Genomic DNA, 13,114 nt, shown 5'->3' on the forward strand with positions numbered 1-13,114 from the left:
TGTGTGTGTATGCATGTGCATGCACTTGTAACTACCACTCAGAATATTTTCACCATCCCAGAAGATGCCTCTGTGCCCCTCTCCAGTCCATGTCACCCACCAGAGGTTACCACTATTTTGCTTTCCACCACATTTGATTGGTTTAGCCTGTTGTTGGACCTCATACAAATGGAATCGTGAATTACGTATTCTTTTGTGTCTGGCTTCCTTACCGCAGCGCAATACATGAGATTCATCCAAGTATTCTTCTGTGTGGATATACCACCGTTGGTGTATCCATCCCCTTGTTAATGATCATTTAGCTCGTTTCCAGCTCGGGCTCTTATAAAGCTGCTGTGAATGTTCTCACACATATCTTGAGGGAACATGAGCAATCATTTCTCCTCAGTATCTACCTAGAATGGAATTATTGGTCATAGAGTAAGCACAGATCCAGCTTTTATTAGGAACTGCCAAATAGGTTTTCAAAGTGGTTGAAGCGATACATACTTCCGCCCGCAACATCTGGGAGTAATGTTCCTCATGCTGCGAGTACACTGGTATTGTCAGTCTTCTTACTTGTGGCTGCTCATGGTGGTTTCTCATTGTGGGTTTAGCTTGCTTTTCCCCGATGGTCGATGAAATTGAGTATCTTTTCTGTTTATTAGCCATTTGGAAATCCACATTTGAAGTCTTTTGCTTATTTTTAAATTGGGCTGTCTGTCTTTTTCTTACAGATCTGTAGGGAATTCCTTAAATATTCTGGACACAAGTCTATTTTCAGATACGCGCACTGTGAATATTCTCCCAATCTGTGGCTTCCCTATTTCCATTTTTTAATAGCTTAGTTGAGATGTAAATCTCGTTCCATACAATTCATCCATTTAAAGTGTAAAATGCAATGGTTTTTAGCATGTTCAGAGCTGTGTAATCATCACGAGTCAATTTTGGCACATTCTCATCACCCCAGAAAGAAAGTGCAGTCCCCTAAGCTGTCGCTCCCCATCAGCCCACCCCAGCCCTAGGCACCCAGCTGTCCAGTTCTGTCTCTGTAGATTTTCCTGTTCTTGACATTTCACATAAACCGTACCCTTTTGTCATCAGTGTCTTTCACTAGTATAATGTATTCAAGGTCGTCCACATTGTCGTATGTCTCAGTACTTCATCCCTTTCCGTGGCTAACATTCCGTTATGCGGATAGACCACATTTTGTCTATCCATTCATCAGCTGATGGACATTTGAGTGCTTCCCACTTTTTGACTATTCTGAAAATGCTTCTGTGAACATTCATGGATAAATTCTTGTAATGAACATATGTTTTCCATTCTCTTAGGAATACACCGTTAAGTGCAATTGCTGGATCATACAGTAACTTTTTAACCTTTTGAGGAACCGCCAGCTGTTTTCCAAAGTGGCTGCACCATTTTAGATTCCCACTAATAGTGTGTGAGTGTTCCAATTTCTCCCACCTCCTTGTAGGACTTGTTTTTATCTGTCTTTTTTGCTGTGGCCATCCTGGTGGGTACAAAGTGGGATCTCACTGTGGTTTTGATTTTGCATTTCCCTAATGACTATGATGTCAGACATCTTTTCATGTGCTTCTTGGTCATCTGTATATTTTCTTTGGAGAAATGCCTTCAAACCCATTGCCCATTTTTTAATGGGTTATCTTTCCATTGTAATTCTGCATACAAGTCCCTTATCAGATCTGTGATTTGCAAATATTTCCTCTCATTCTGTGGGTTGTCTTTTCACTCTCTCAAGAGTGTCCGTTGAAGCATAGAAGTTTTTAATTTTGGTGTAATCTAATTTGTTTTCTTTTGTTGCTTGTGCTTTTGGTGTCATATCTAAGAAAGCTTTTCTAGTCCCAAATCACAAAGATATATTCCCATATTTTATTTAAAGAGTTTTATAGTTTTAGCTCTTACATGTAAGTGTTTGATTCTGGGTTAATTTTTATAGATGGTATAAAGAAGGAGTCCAGATTCATCCTTTTGAATATGGATATCCAAGTATCTCAGCATCACTTGTTGAAAAGGCTTTTTTCCCACTGAATTTGCTTGGCACCCTTGTTAAAAATCACCATAAAGGGCGCCTGGGTGGCTCAGTGGGTTAAAGCCTCTGCTTTCAGCTCAGGTCATGATCCCAGGGTCCTGGGATCGAGCCCCACATCAGGCTCTCTGCTTAGCAGGGAGCCTGCTTCCTCCTCTCTCTGACTGCCTCTCTGCCTACTTGTAATCTCTGTCTGTCAAATAAATAAATAAAATCTTTAAAAAAAATCACCATAAACATTTCTGGATTTATTTCTGGGTTCTTAATTCTATTCCCTTGATCTTTATCTCTGTCCTATGCCAATAGCATGTAGTCTTTTTTTTTTTCTAAGATTTATTTATTTATTTGAGCTAGAGAGAGAGAGAGAGCAGGGGAGGTCCAGAGGGAGAGAATCTTCAAGCAGACTCCCCACTGAGCAGGGAGCCCAACATGTGGCTCAGTCTCATGACCCATGAGATCCTGACCTGAGCTGAAACCAAGAGCCAGACAGTTAATCAACAGCTACCCAGGCACCCTGATACCATACAACCTTGATTCCTGTAGCCCTCTAGTAAGTTTTGAAATAAGGAAATGTGAGTCTTCCAACTTTGTTCCTCTTTTCCAAGATAGTTTTGGCTGTTCTGGGTCCCTTATAACTCCATGTGAATTTTAGAATCAGCTTGTCAGCTTATCCTTAAAAAAAAAAAAAAAAAAAGGGCAACTGAGATTTTGATGGGGGTTGAGATGAATCTGTATATCACCTTGGGGAATATTGCTCTGTTAACAGTATTAAGTTGTGAATATGAGACATCTTTCAATTTTATAGGTCTTCTTTAATTTGTTTTTTTTTTTTTAGAGAGGGGTAGGGGCAGAGGAAGAGGGAATCTTAAATAGGCAGCACCCAGTGCGAAGCCCTATGTGGGGCTGGATCTCACAAGCCTGAGATCATGACCTGAGCCAAAATCAAGAGTCAGGTGCTTAACTGACTGTGCCACCCATTCTTTAATGTCTTTAATTTTTTTCAGTGATGTTCAGTGATGCCCATTCTTTAATTTCTTTCAGTGATGTTTTGTTGTTTCTAGAGTACAGGTTGTATGCTTTTGTTAAATTTATTCCTAAGCATTTTATTATTTTTCATCTTACTTTTTCAATGATTTTAAACTTCTGTCTGTCTATCTATCTATCTATCTATCTATCTATCTATCTATTTTAAAGATTTATTTATTTTAGTGAGAGAGTGAGCACAGGTAGGAGGGGCAGAGGGAGAAGGAGAGAGAATTTCAAGCAGACCCCACAATGAGTGTGGAGCACAGAGCCCGGCACAGGGCTCAATCTCACCACCCTGAGATCATGATTTGAAACTCAGTCCCTCAACTGTGCACCCAGGTGTCCCTGAACTTCTATTTAAAAATAAATTCAATTTGGGGGCACCTGGGTGGCTCAGTGGGTTAAGCCTCTACCTTCAGCTCGGGTCATGATCCCAGGATCCTGGGATCGAGTCCTGCATCGGGCACTCTGCTCAGTGGGGAGTCTGCTTCCCTTCCTCTCTCTCTGCCTGCCTCTCTGCCTATTTGTGATCTCTGTCTGTCAAGTAAATGAATAAAATCTTTAAAAAATAATAAAAATAAATAAATTCAATTTTACAGAAAAGTGACAAGAATAGCAGTAGTACATAGAACAACCAAATTCCCTTTTTTCATATTCAATCTGTTAACATGAAGTCCAATTTATTACTTTTTCTGTATGGCTCATACTTTTTATATACAGTTTTTTTATATACAGTTTAAGAAGTCTAGGGACCCCTAGGTAGCTCAGTTGTTTAAGCTTCCAGCTCTTGATTTCAACTCAGGTCATGATCTTGCAGTCATGAGATCGAGCCCCACATTGGGCTCTGAGCTGGGCGTGGAGCCTACTTAAGATTTTCTCTCCCTCCCACTCTGTCCCCGCTTCCTCTTCCTCCCTCTCTTAAGAATAAAAAAAGTCTTTGTGTGCCCCGACACAGAATTGTTTTCAGGGTTCCAAAGTACCCTCCAGTGACTGACCAGGCCAGGTGAAGCCATGTCTCCTGGATAGCTCATGGCCTGCCAGTGCATGTTTGTGATAAATGTGGGTCTTGGTTGAGTTTGGTATGTGTTTGGCCAGATGGGATCCCAGTGAGTGCACTTGACTTTTAGCAGCAACATCAGTGGTTTGACATTCTGACTACCCACCAATTTTTTAGTCCAGAGAATGGAGATGCTGTGCTGCCCAGAAAACTCAGTAGTAGGTTTGGAAAAGAGAAAAAGGGGCCAAGGGACTAAGCCCTGCATAGGAGGTCCCTACTTCCACCACCCTACCCACAAGCCTAGGACAGAGTTCTGAGAACCTGTGAACTCCAGGAAACTTGTCGGGGCTCCAGAGCCAGAGATGCAGTCCTCACACTCAGGCCTCTCCACCAGGCTGTCCTATGGTCTCTGCGGTTGGATAGGAGCCCTGGCCATCACTCTGGAGAACTGGGTTCTCCACTTCCTTGACCTGAGCAAGTCACTTCCCTGTCTGTGCCCATCTGTAAATGTGGAATTGGCATGGAACAAGGGAAAGAGCTGAGACTTTGGAATCAGGTTGACTTTGGCTTGAATCTTGCCATCTTAGTGGCTTTGGGCAATTTATTTAACCCCTCTGGACCTGATTATTTTATTGGCAAAAGGAAATAATACTGCCAAAGTGAAAGGGTTGTTCTGAGGACTAGATGGGAAAGTGACTGTGCAGTGTTGAGCTCAGATGGCGTGCAATGTTCTGTATATGTTGACTGTTGTGTTGCTCACTTTCCCTGGCCTGGGTGCTGGGGTTACAGCACCTCAACCTAGGGGAGAAGGAAAGCATAAAAACAAATCATCCTAAAACATAGCAGAAGGCAATGTGCACAAACTCTGTGAAGAAGGTATTTGTATCCCCATTTAGCAAAGGAGAAAATTGAGGTCCATAGAGATGAAGTGACTTGCCCAAGGTCACACATATGCAATTGTCCAGGTAGACAAGGACTCATTTGTGTTCTCTAGGCGTTGGCTTGGAGCCTAGAATCTCTAAGGCTGGAACAGGAGCTCCACAGGGATCTGGGAAGTGAACGCGGTAAGAAGGTGGACTAGATGAGGAAATCCTAGAGCCCAGAGGGGGTTTGGACTGGACCCTGCAGGCATTGGGCCATTCAGTTCTTCTTCCTTAGTATCTCTCATCCATCCCCTCTCCCCATCCCCATGGCCACCATTGGGTCTGGGCCTCTCTCCTGGATGACTAGAACAGCCTTCTCACTTGTCTTGCCCTCATTCTGGCTACCTCCAGTTTGTTCTCCCAACAAAGTAAATTTTCTAAGATAGAAATTTGATCCAGTAGTTCCCTGTCACCCCGGAATGAAACCCAAGTTCCTTTAAAAGCCTGCAGGGCCCTGTGGGATGGGTTCTCTGTATGATCTTCCAGTGCCATCATATTCTAATCCTATACATTTCCTGCAAGGTGCACACACACACTGTACCCAAGACATACTCAGGTTACTTCCTTCTCCACCTCAGGGCCTTTGCACATGCTGTCCCTCTGCCTGAAACAGACCCCTCTTATCTCAGTGGAGGTGTTGCCTTTCTGGCATGCTTTCTGAGAGGTAAGCCAGGTCTCCCTTGTGGCTAGCTGTGGATCCTATGCTTTTCTCCATCACAGCACTTACACCTCTGAGTAGAAATTGTGGTTTCACTCCTCTTTTTCTCTAGATTGCAAACTCTGAGGGCAGAATAGCATTTCCTGCTTTCACTGTTTCCTCAGGGCTTCGTGCAGAACAGTCAGTCAGAATATATGTTGAATGAATAAGGGGATAAAAGCCGGGTATCTCCTACCTCCTTTCTTCTTCCGTCTGAGAGACCCTGGGTGTAGTAATGGCCAGAACTATTGAGACAGCAGAAACCTTTTAGGGGGTGATGGATGGTGTGGCTGGCACTTGGCACTGCCAGCCGATGCATGAGTTTTAAGAACGGATGTTTGTGGCGAGTCCAATTATGCTCTGGTTTTTGAAATGAGTCATGTTGATGATGGCCATACTGCCCGTTGGGACTGAGTCAATTTAGTGAGAATTAATTACAGATGAGAAACTAGCTTGCAGAGCATTTAATATTTCAGTTCCCTGGGGTCCAATGCACATGCAGCCATCAGTCTTGTCTTTGCTTGTCCTTCCTTCTCTCCCTCGCCTTCACCCTCTTTCCCTTTATGTGCTGGTCTGGGCGGCAGAGTGACCGAATTATGATCTTGGCTTCCCTGTGGCTCACTCTCTTTTTCCATTAATTAAAGGTCTTTCAGTCAGTCAGTAGTCAGTGAGTAATATAAAACTCCTCTGTGTCACATGCTCTTTGGACTTTAGAAACACAGCAGGAAACAAAACAGATGTGACCCTGCTCTGAAGATGTCATAACTACAATATAATCACAACTGCCATGGGGACAGCACTTCACAGTTTACAAAGCAGTTTTAAACGTAAGGATGAGCCTCTCAGCAGCCTTGTGCTGTGCTTAGTGGTACTGTTATCCCCATTTTACAGGTGAGGAAACGGAGGCTCATATAGGTGACAGCTTATCCACAGTCATCAACTGCTCTTCTGGTGTATCTGAGCTTAAACCTGGCGCAGAGCCAATAACAATGTGTTGAAAGTCCTGTCAGCCAACTGCCCAATCAAGAGGGATTACTGTCTACATCAGGATGTTTTCTTTCTTTCTCTGGGATGCCAAGGCTGAGAAGAACCTGCAGGGCTGGAGGCTGGGTCCTAACCATGGAGACTCATAAGGAAGAGTGGGAGGGTCCTCCTGCCCTGTGTCAGCAGAGAAACCCCCACTCCAGGTTCAGAACAACCCCAGTGTCCCAGAGCCAGCTGTGGGCGGAAATAAGAACTAAACACCACCTCCCCCTACTTGCCTCTCACTTGTAGATGACACTTTCTCCACCCTCTGAAACATGCTTTCAGGAAAGGCTCTGGAAGCTTAGGTGCAATGGGATTTGGTTTCTTTTTTTTTTTTTTTTTTTTTTTTTTAAAGATTTTATTTATTTATTTGACAGAGAGAAATCACAAGTAGGCAGAGAGGCAGGCAGAGAGAGAGAGGAGGAAGCAGGCTTCCCGCTGAGCAGAAAGCCCGATGTGGGGCTCGAACCCAGGACCTGGGATCATGACCTGAGCCGAAGGCAGCGGCTTAACCCACTGAGCCACCCAGGCGCCCCATGGGATTTGGTTTCTAATTAGAGCTCTAGCATGTGGCATCCACTTAAGGACACACATGCCTTCAGCCAGAGAGTCTCTTCATTAGTTCAAGACTCAGCCCCAAGTTTCTGACCTCAGTGATGGGACTAGAGATGTCCTGAGACCTTCAAATTGCACTTGACTAGGGCTGATGAGGGCCGGCCTCAGGAAAAGCCAGCTCATTCTCCCTCCTTGGAACCACAGGCCAGGGTGAGCCACCCTCTCCTAATCCTTACCCCCCAATTCCTGGCAGAACAGGTTGCAGCAGCAGGAGGTCAGCTTCAGACAGGATGAGGTGTTCAGGAAGTAGAGACCTTTGTAACCCCCACATCTGGTGTCCTCTGTCTGACGGCAGCCTCATTACAGATACTGGAGGAGGGGAGGACGCGGGAGAATGTGCTGCCTCTCCCATTCTCTGTCCTGCTCTCTCCGTCAGTCCCTTCTCCCCTATCTCTCTCCCCTCCGTTGTTCTCTTTCTCTCTGCTTTCTCATTTTTCTTTCTCTTTCCCCTTGTCCCTCTCTCTGACCCTGACCTACCTCCCTGCCTTTTTTTCCTAGCCCTCCCCTTCTCCGGCATTCCTTTACTGTGAGAGAACATCAGTAGGACTTCCTGGAGGAGGGGCTGCTCATCCTCTCAGGCATTTCCCCTTTCAGATCTCAATGTAAAGAGACCATTCTAGCAATGAAAACCGTTCAGCAGTGGAATTAACTGTCTTGCTCAGCAGTGAGTTCTCCATCAGGGAGGCAATCAAACAAGGCAGTGTGGTCATCTTTCCTAAATATTATAAAGGTGATTTGACCTTTATTTGGACTGGATCACATGACCTCTGATGCTAAAGTTTTTCCTGATGAGCACTGCTCCACAATTTGAGGTGGTTTCAGTATATTCCATACATTTAAAACTACAGAGCTCTGGTTCATGCAAGAGCAGGTATATTTGAAGATAAAAACTTTTTCTTGTGAGAAAAATGTTTTGCATTTGTTATCATTTTAATGTTCATTCAATTTAGTTGAATTTTTAAGTAATTAATCATAATACAGAAATTTTAGAAAACAGGGAAGAAAAAAATCATTCCTAATCTTAGAGCCCTGATACAACTACTATTTACATTTTGATTCATTTCCTTTTAGCTTTTTCCTTTGTTTCTGTTTTACAGGACTATGTTAAGGTAGAAACACAACTTTGTATCCCTTCTTGATTCCTGGCTCTAGGACATGAATATCTGTACATAGTCACCATCTGTATCATTTTCAGTGACTGCTTAACACACCATAGAGGAGTTGCCTATGATTTCTTTAGCCTTTGTTTTATTTTTATTTATTTATTTTATTTATTTATTTTTTAAGATTTTTATTTAGTTATTTGACAGACTGAGATCACAGGTAGGCAGAGAGACAGGCAGAGAGAGAGAAAGGGAAGCAGGCTCCACACTGAACAGAGAGTCCGATGTGATGCAGGGCTCGATCCCAGGACCCTGGGATCATGACCTGAGCCGAAGGCAGAGGCTTTTAACCCACTGAGCCACCCAGGCACCCCTAGCCTTTGTTTTAAAGCAACACAGTGCATGAACCTTTTCAAAGATGGATAATGGTAGAGCACTGTATATTAATTACTTCAAAGAAGGGATTACCCGAAGAGCATGACCCAAGTTCAGGAATGAACATGCTTAACACCCTCCACTGTAGCAGGCGTTGTATTGGGTGCTTTTGGGGCACGAGTTATCTGTGGTCACCGGGTGTGTGTTATCACCCCTGTTTTACAGGTAAGAATGCTGGGGTCTGAAATGCTGGCCAAAAGTTCTATACTATCTGTGTAGGTCAGGGCTTCAAAGCCATGGGGGGAGCTCCCAGGGAGGACTTGTGCTCAGTCCTGTGAGCTGTGGTAACAGGCCTTTGGTGTTTCAGGATTTCCACGGAGCTGTCATGAGGGCCTTGGATGAAATAGACCAGGAGGGCAAGGACACGTTGGCCAGGGAGGAGCTGAGGCGTGGCCTGAGTGAACTCCCAGCCATCCGAGACCTTCATCAGGGGATCCTGGAGGAGCTGGGGGAGAGGCTGTTGCACTGGTGAGCTGTCCGTGGACTCCTGCCCCTACTTCCTTCCATTGCACTGGGCGGGGGGCTCTTAAAACCCAGCATGTGAAATGGTGTCTCCACCATTCTGACCGATGCAGAAGCCGAGACACAGATGTTCAGTCACTTACCTAAAGTAAAACGAGCACAAGAGGGTCAAGCTGGGGTTGCCACCCAGTAATGTGACTCCAGCGCTCACCAGTGAATACTGTGCTGGTCAAAAGGCTGAGTTCTCGCTGTCCCATCCCTCTCCCCTGCTGCAGGGAGGGCCAGCAGAAGGTGGCTGACGTCTTCCTGGCCCGGGAGCAGGATTTTGACCACCATGCCACTCACATCCTGCAGTTCGACAGGTATCTGAGTCTGCTCAGTGAGAACTGCCTGCATTCTCCCCGGCTGGCAGCTGCTGTCCGTGAGTTCGAGGTGGGTCCCTTGGTCCTCTAAGAACCTGCCCTAAGGATACAGGGTGGGGTGGGCATGGAAGGGCTTATTGTAAATCAGTAGGGCTTCTTGGTAGGTCTGAGGCCAGAGGGGAAGACCTGGCTGCGGGAAGAGAGGGTGACCCAGTAGGAGGGAAGACCTAGAACCAAGATCATTCCCTCATGGATGATCGATGACAACTCTATGAGCCCCCACCATGGTGAGGGTTTTAGTGACCATTCTCCTGTCCCAGTAGAAAAGCATAAAGCAAGCTAGGGCCCCAGCCATTGGAGTGACCAACAATGGACCAACAAACTGGGTATTCAGTTACTAGACAGAAAAATGGGGGCTTTTTCCCTTTTACTAACATTAGATGCAAAGCAGGGACTAGTAGATCCATGCTTCTGAATATAGCACTGACTGTGAGCTTGAAGGAAGGAACTGTCACAGCAGGGTGGTGCTAATCTGGGAGGACTTCCTGGAGGAGGGGATCCTAGTTTTATAGATTGGGGAGAAGCTCAGTGTGACAAGGAAAATGTGTGGATGGAACAGTGTATGAAGGATGCCGTGAGTCTGGTGCCTTGAGACAGAGGTCTCTGATGGAGTTCTGTCCTTCTTGTCTCTTGGGAGCAGCAGAGTCAGCAAGGAGGTGGCCAGAATGTGAAGCACCGACTGCTGCGGGTGGTTCAGCGCCTCTTCCAGTACCAAGTGCTCCTCACAGGTGGGCCCCACAGGAGGTCAGGGTGCATTGAGGTGATGTGTCGGGGAGGCACCTGAGGAGGGGTGCTAGTGACGGTGGCCAACTCTGTGATGACAACCTCCCCTCCTACCATGGTGGGAATGGGTAGAGGGAGGACTACTCTCAGTTCCTGGCACCTGCTTCTCCAGACACGCTAGACTCTGCCCCCACCTTCCCTCCAGCTGAGCTTTGGACCCCCTGCTGCCGACATGGAAACCTCACTTCAGTGGCCACCTTCTGTGTCTTACTTCAGCCTCCCCCATCCTAAAACACAGAAACTCATCCCTTCCCTCATTCTGCATTTCCTCGGTGGATGTCTTGTTTCCCTAAAGCTGTTCTTATCACCAAGCCCTTCTTAAGGCCCAATCAGTGGTCATTTTCCACTTTGAACCTGCTGTGGCCATCTCTGTGGCTTAACCACTGACCACTTTCTGCTTTTCATCCCTCTTATTCTGAGGCTTCTGTGATATACTTACTCTTTCCCCCTGCCTCCCTGAGACCTCTCTACTACCTTTCTCCATCTGTGTTGACAACCTCCCGATGTCCACTCTTTCATTAATGTCAGTGTTTCTTGGGGCTCAGTGCTAGGTCCTCTTTCCTTCCTTCCTTCCTGTATTACAAACTCTCCACAGGGAGTCATCCCTTCCCTCCCTCCACCTGCCAGAAATACCACACCTCTCTCCTAAGCTCCAGACTCATTTACCCAGCTGACTCCCAAATGGACAAAGACACCACTCCTGGGAAACTGCTGTCCCAGTAAGGGAGATGGACACCCACACATAGAGATATGCGTGTAATTCCAGGTAGTGACCAAAGCCATAAGGAAAGTATATTAGGGCCAACAGACATGGAATTTGTTCATCTAATTCAGCGAATGTATATTGAGCGTCCACTGTGTACAAGGTTCTGTGCTAGATGCTAGAGATACAGCAGTGAATTAAACAGCCAAAACTCTGTGACACTGTGGAGCTTATACTTTAACAAACTAACAAGGAAATAAAGATATGTCAGTGATAAGAGCTCTGAAGAAAATAAAGCGGGCTGAGGGGATGGGGGTAATAGGGCTCTGAATTAGATACAGCACTCAGGAAGGACCTCTCTGAGGAGGTAACACTCCATAGAGATCTCTGCCAAGTGAGGACACAAACCCTATGAAGACCTGGAGAAAGAGAGTACCAGTAGAGGGAGTAGTGAGTGCAAGGGCCTGGGGGTAACAGGCTTGGCGTGTTCAAGCAATAGTAAGAGTGCCAGCATTGCCAGAATGAGTGAGTGACATGGAGAAGTCACTGGAGAGAGGCCAGCCCATGTAGAGCTTGTGGGTATAAATGTGTTAAAGGTTTACTATATCACACCCCACTGTGTTGATGGTCACATCTGTTCCCCCAGTAGACAATGTGCTTCTCAAGAGGCAGGGATTCACCTTGTCTGTGTCCATATGCCAAAGGCATAGCACAGTGCCCGGCACACAGCAAGCACTCAATGGAGACTTGTTGAATGAGTGAATGACTAGTAGTGCTGGCAGTGATGCTGGTGATGATTCAGGAGGCTGTTTTGTTCTAGTGTGGTGGTGTGGAGGGCTAACAGGGGTGAGAGGGTGGATACCCCATTCTGGCACTTTTCCTCCAAGTCTAGAAGGGGGGCTCCTGCTGGGGACAGGAGGGACTGGCCTCCCAGGGGCAAACTCACCCTGGCTCTTGTTCTCCTTGAAGACTTTTTTTTTTTTTTCCCCTTGCAGACTATTTAAACAACCTTTGTCCGGACTCAGCTGAGTACGATAACACGCAGGGTAAGTGCAGCATAAACCTGGAGGATGAGGACATGTTCCTCTTTAGGTCCCTGTTCTCCCAGCTCTGGTGTAGGATATAGCCCCCTCCCTGACAGCTGGATATGCAGTGGGCAGGAAACCTCTGGAGCTTCTGAGATGATTCCCCCTCACCTCAGGCACAGACATCCCTGGGATGGGCAGTCAAAGAAGAGGGCAGTAATCAGAATTTGGTGCTAGGAGGTGGTGTCAGGTCTCAGAAAGTCACTGTACTGTCCCTATTTCCTCCCAGTTCTATGTGACTGTCCATGCATATGAACTACCAGGGCAGTCCCTATTTTAACATATTCAGTTTACAGCCAAGGGAACTAAGGTATAAAGTGGTCAAGTCACTGCCAAGGACACTTAGGCAGTAGTAGCACAACAAGGGTTGGGCCTCTAACCTGATCCAGCTGTGGGAAAACTTGGTGCCACCCACAGACAAGCCCCTGCAACTGCAGTGATCTTGGGGAGTGGGTGGGAGAGAGGAGAGGACAGAAAAGAGGCGAGGATGGTGGCTCCTGGACTGGCCCTCCTCTACAGAAGGCCTGCTATCTTCTCTGCTACCCTCCACAGGTGCACTGACGCTCATCTCCAAAGTCACAGACCGTGCCAACGACAGCATGGAGCAAGGGGTAAGTCTGTTTCCTGGGCCCCTTCTCTGGGATTCAGGTCTAGGACTCCCTCTAGCCTGCCCAGGTCTGCCTTGTGATACTCCACTTCTGCGGGTGCTACAGGCAACCATCTGCTGGGACCTGGCAAAGAGTTCTTGGCCCTCGGGTTCTGGCCCTGACACTTGCTGTGTGACCTCAGGTACTGTGTATTCCTG

At 46.3% G+C, this 13,114-nt stretch overlaps 1 protein-coding gene across 1 annotated transcript in view; it reads left to right on the plus strand.

Moving 5' to 3' along the window:
• Positions 1–13,114, plus strand: part of FGD5 (FYVE, RhoGEF and PH domain containing 5) — a 122,653-nt gene that overhangs the window by 79,167 nt on the left and 30,372 nt on the right. Inside the window, 5 exon segments of the mRNA XM_047743843.1 lie at positions 9,162–9,322; positions 9,592–9,748; positions 10,379–10,466; positions 12,220–12,270; positions 12,862–12,920. Of these exon segments, the coding sequence (XP_047599799.1) occupies positions 9,162–9,322; positions 9,592–9,748; positions 10,379–10,466; positions 12,220–12,270; positions 12,862–12,920 (516 nt within the window).

This window comes from Lutra lutra, chromosome 1 (assembly GCF_902655055.1).
Source record: "Lutra lutra chromosome 1, mLutLut1.2, whole genome shotgun sequence".
Taxonomy (NCBI): domain Eukaryota; kingdom Metazoa; phylum Chordata; class Mammalia; order Carnivora; family Mustelidae; genus Lutra; species Lutra lutra.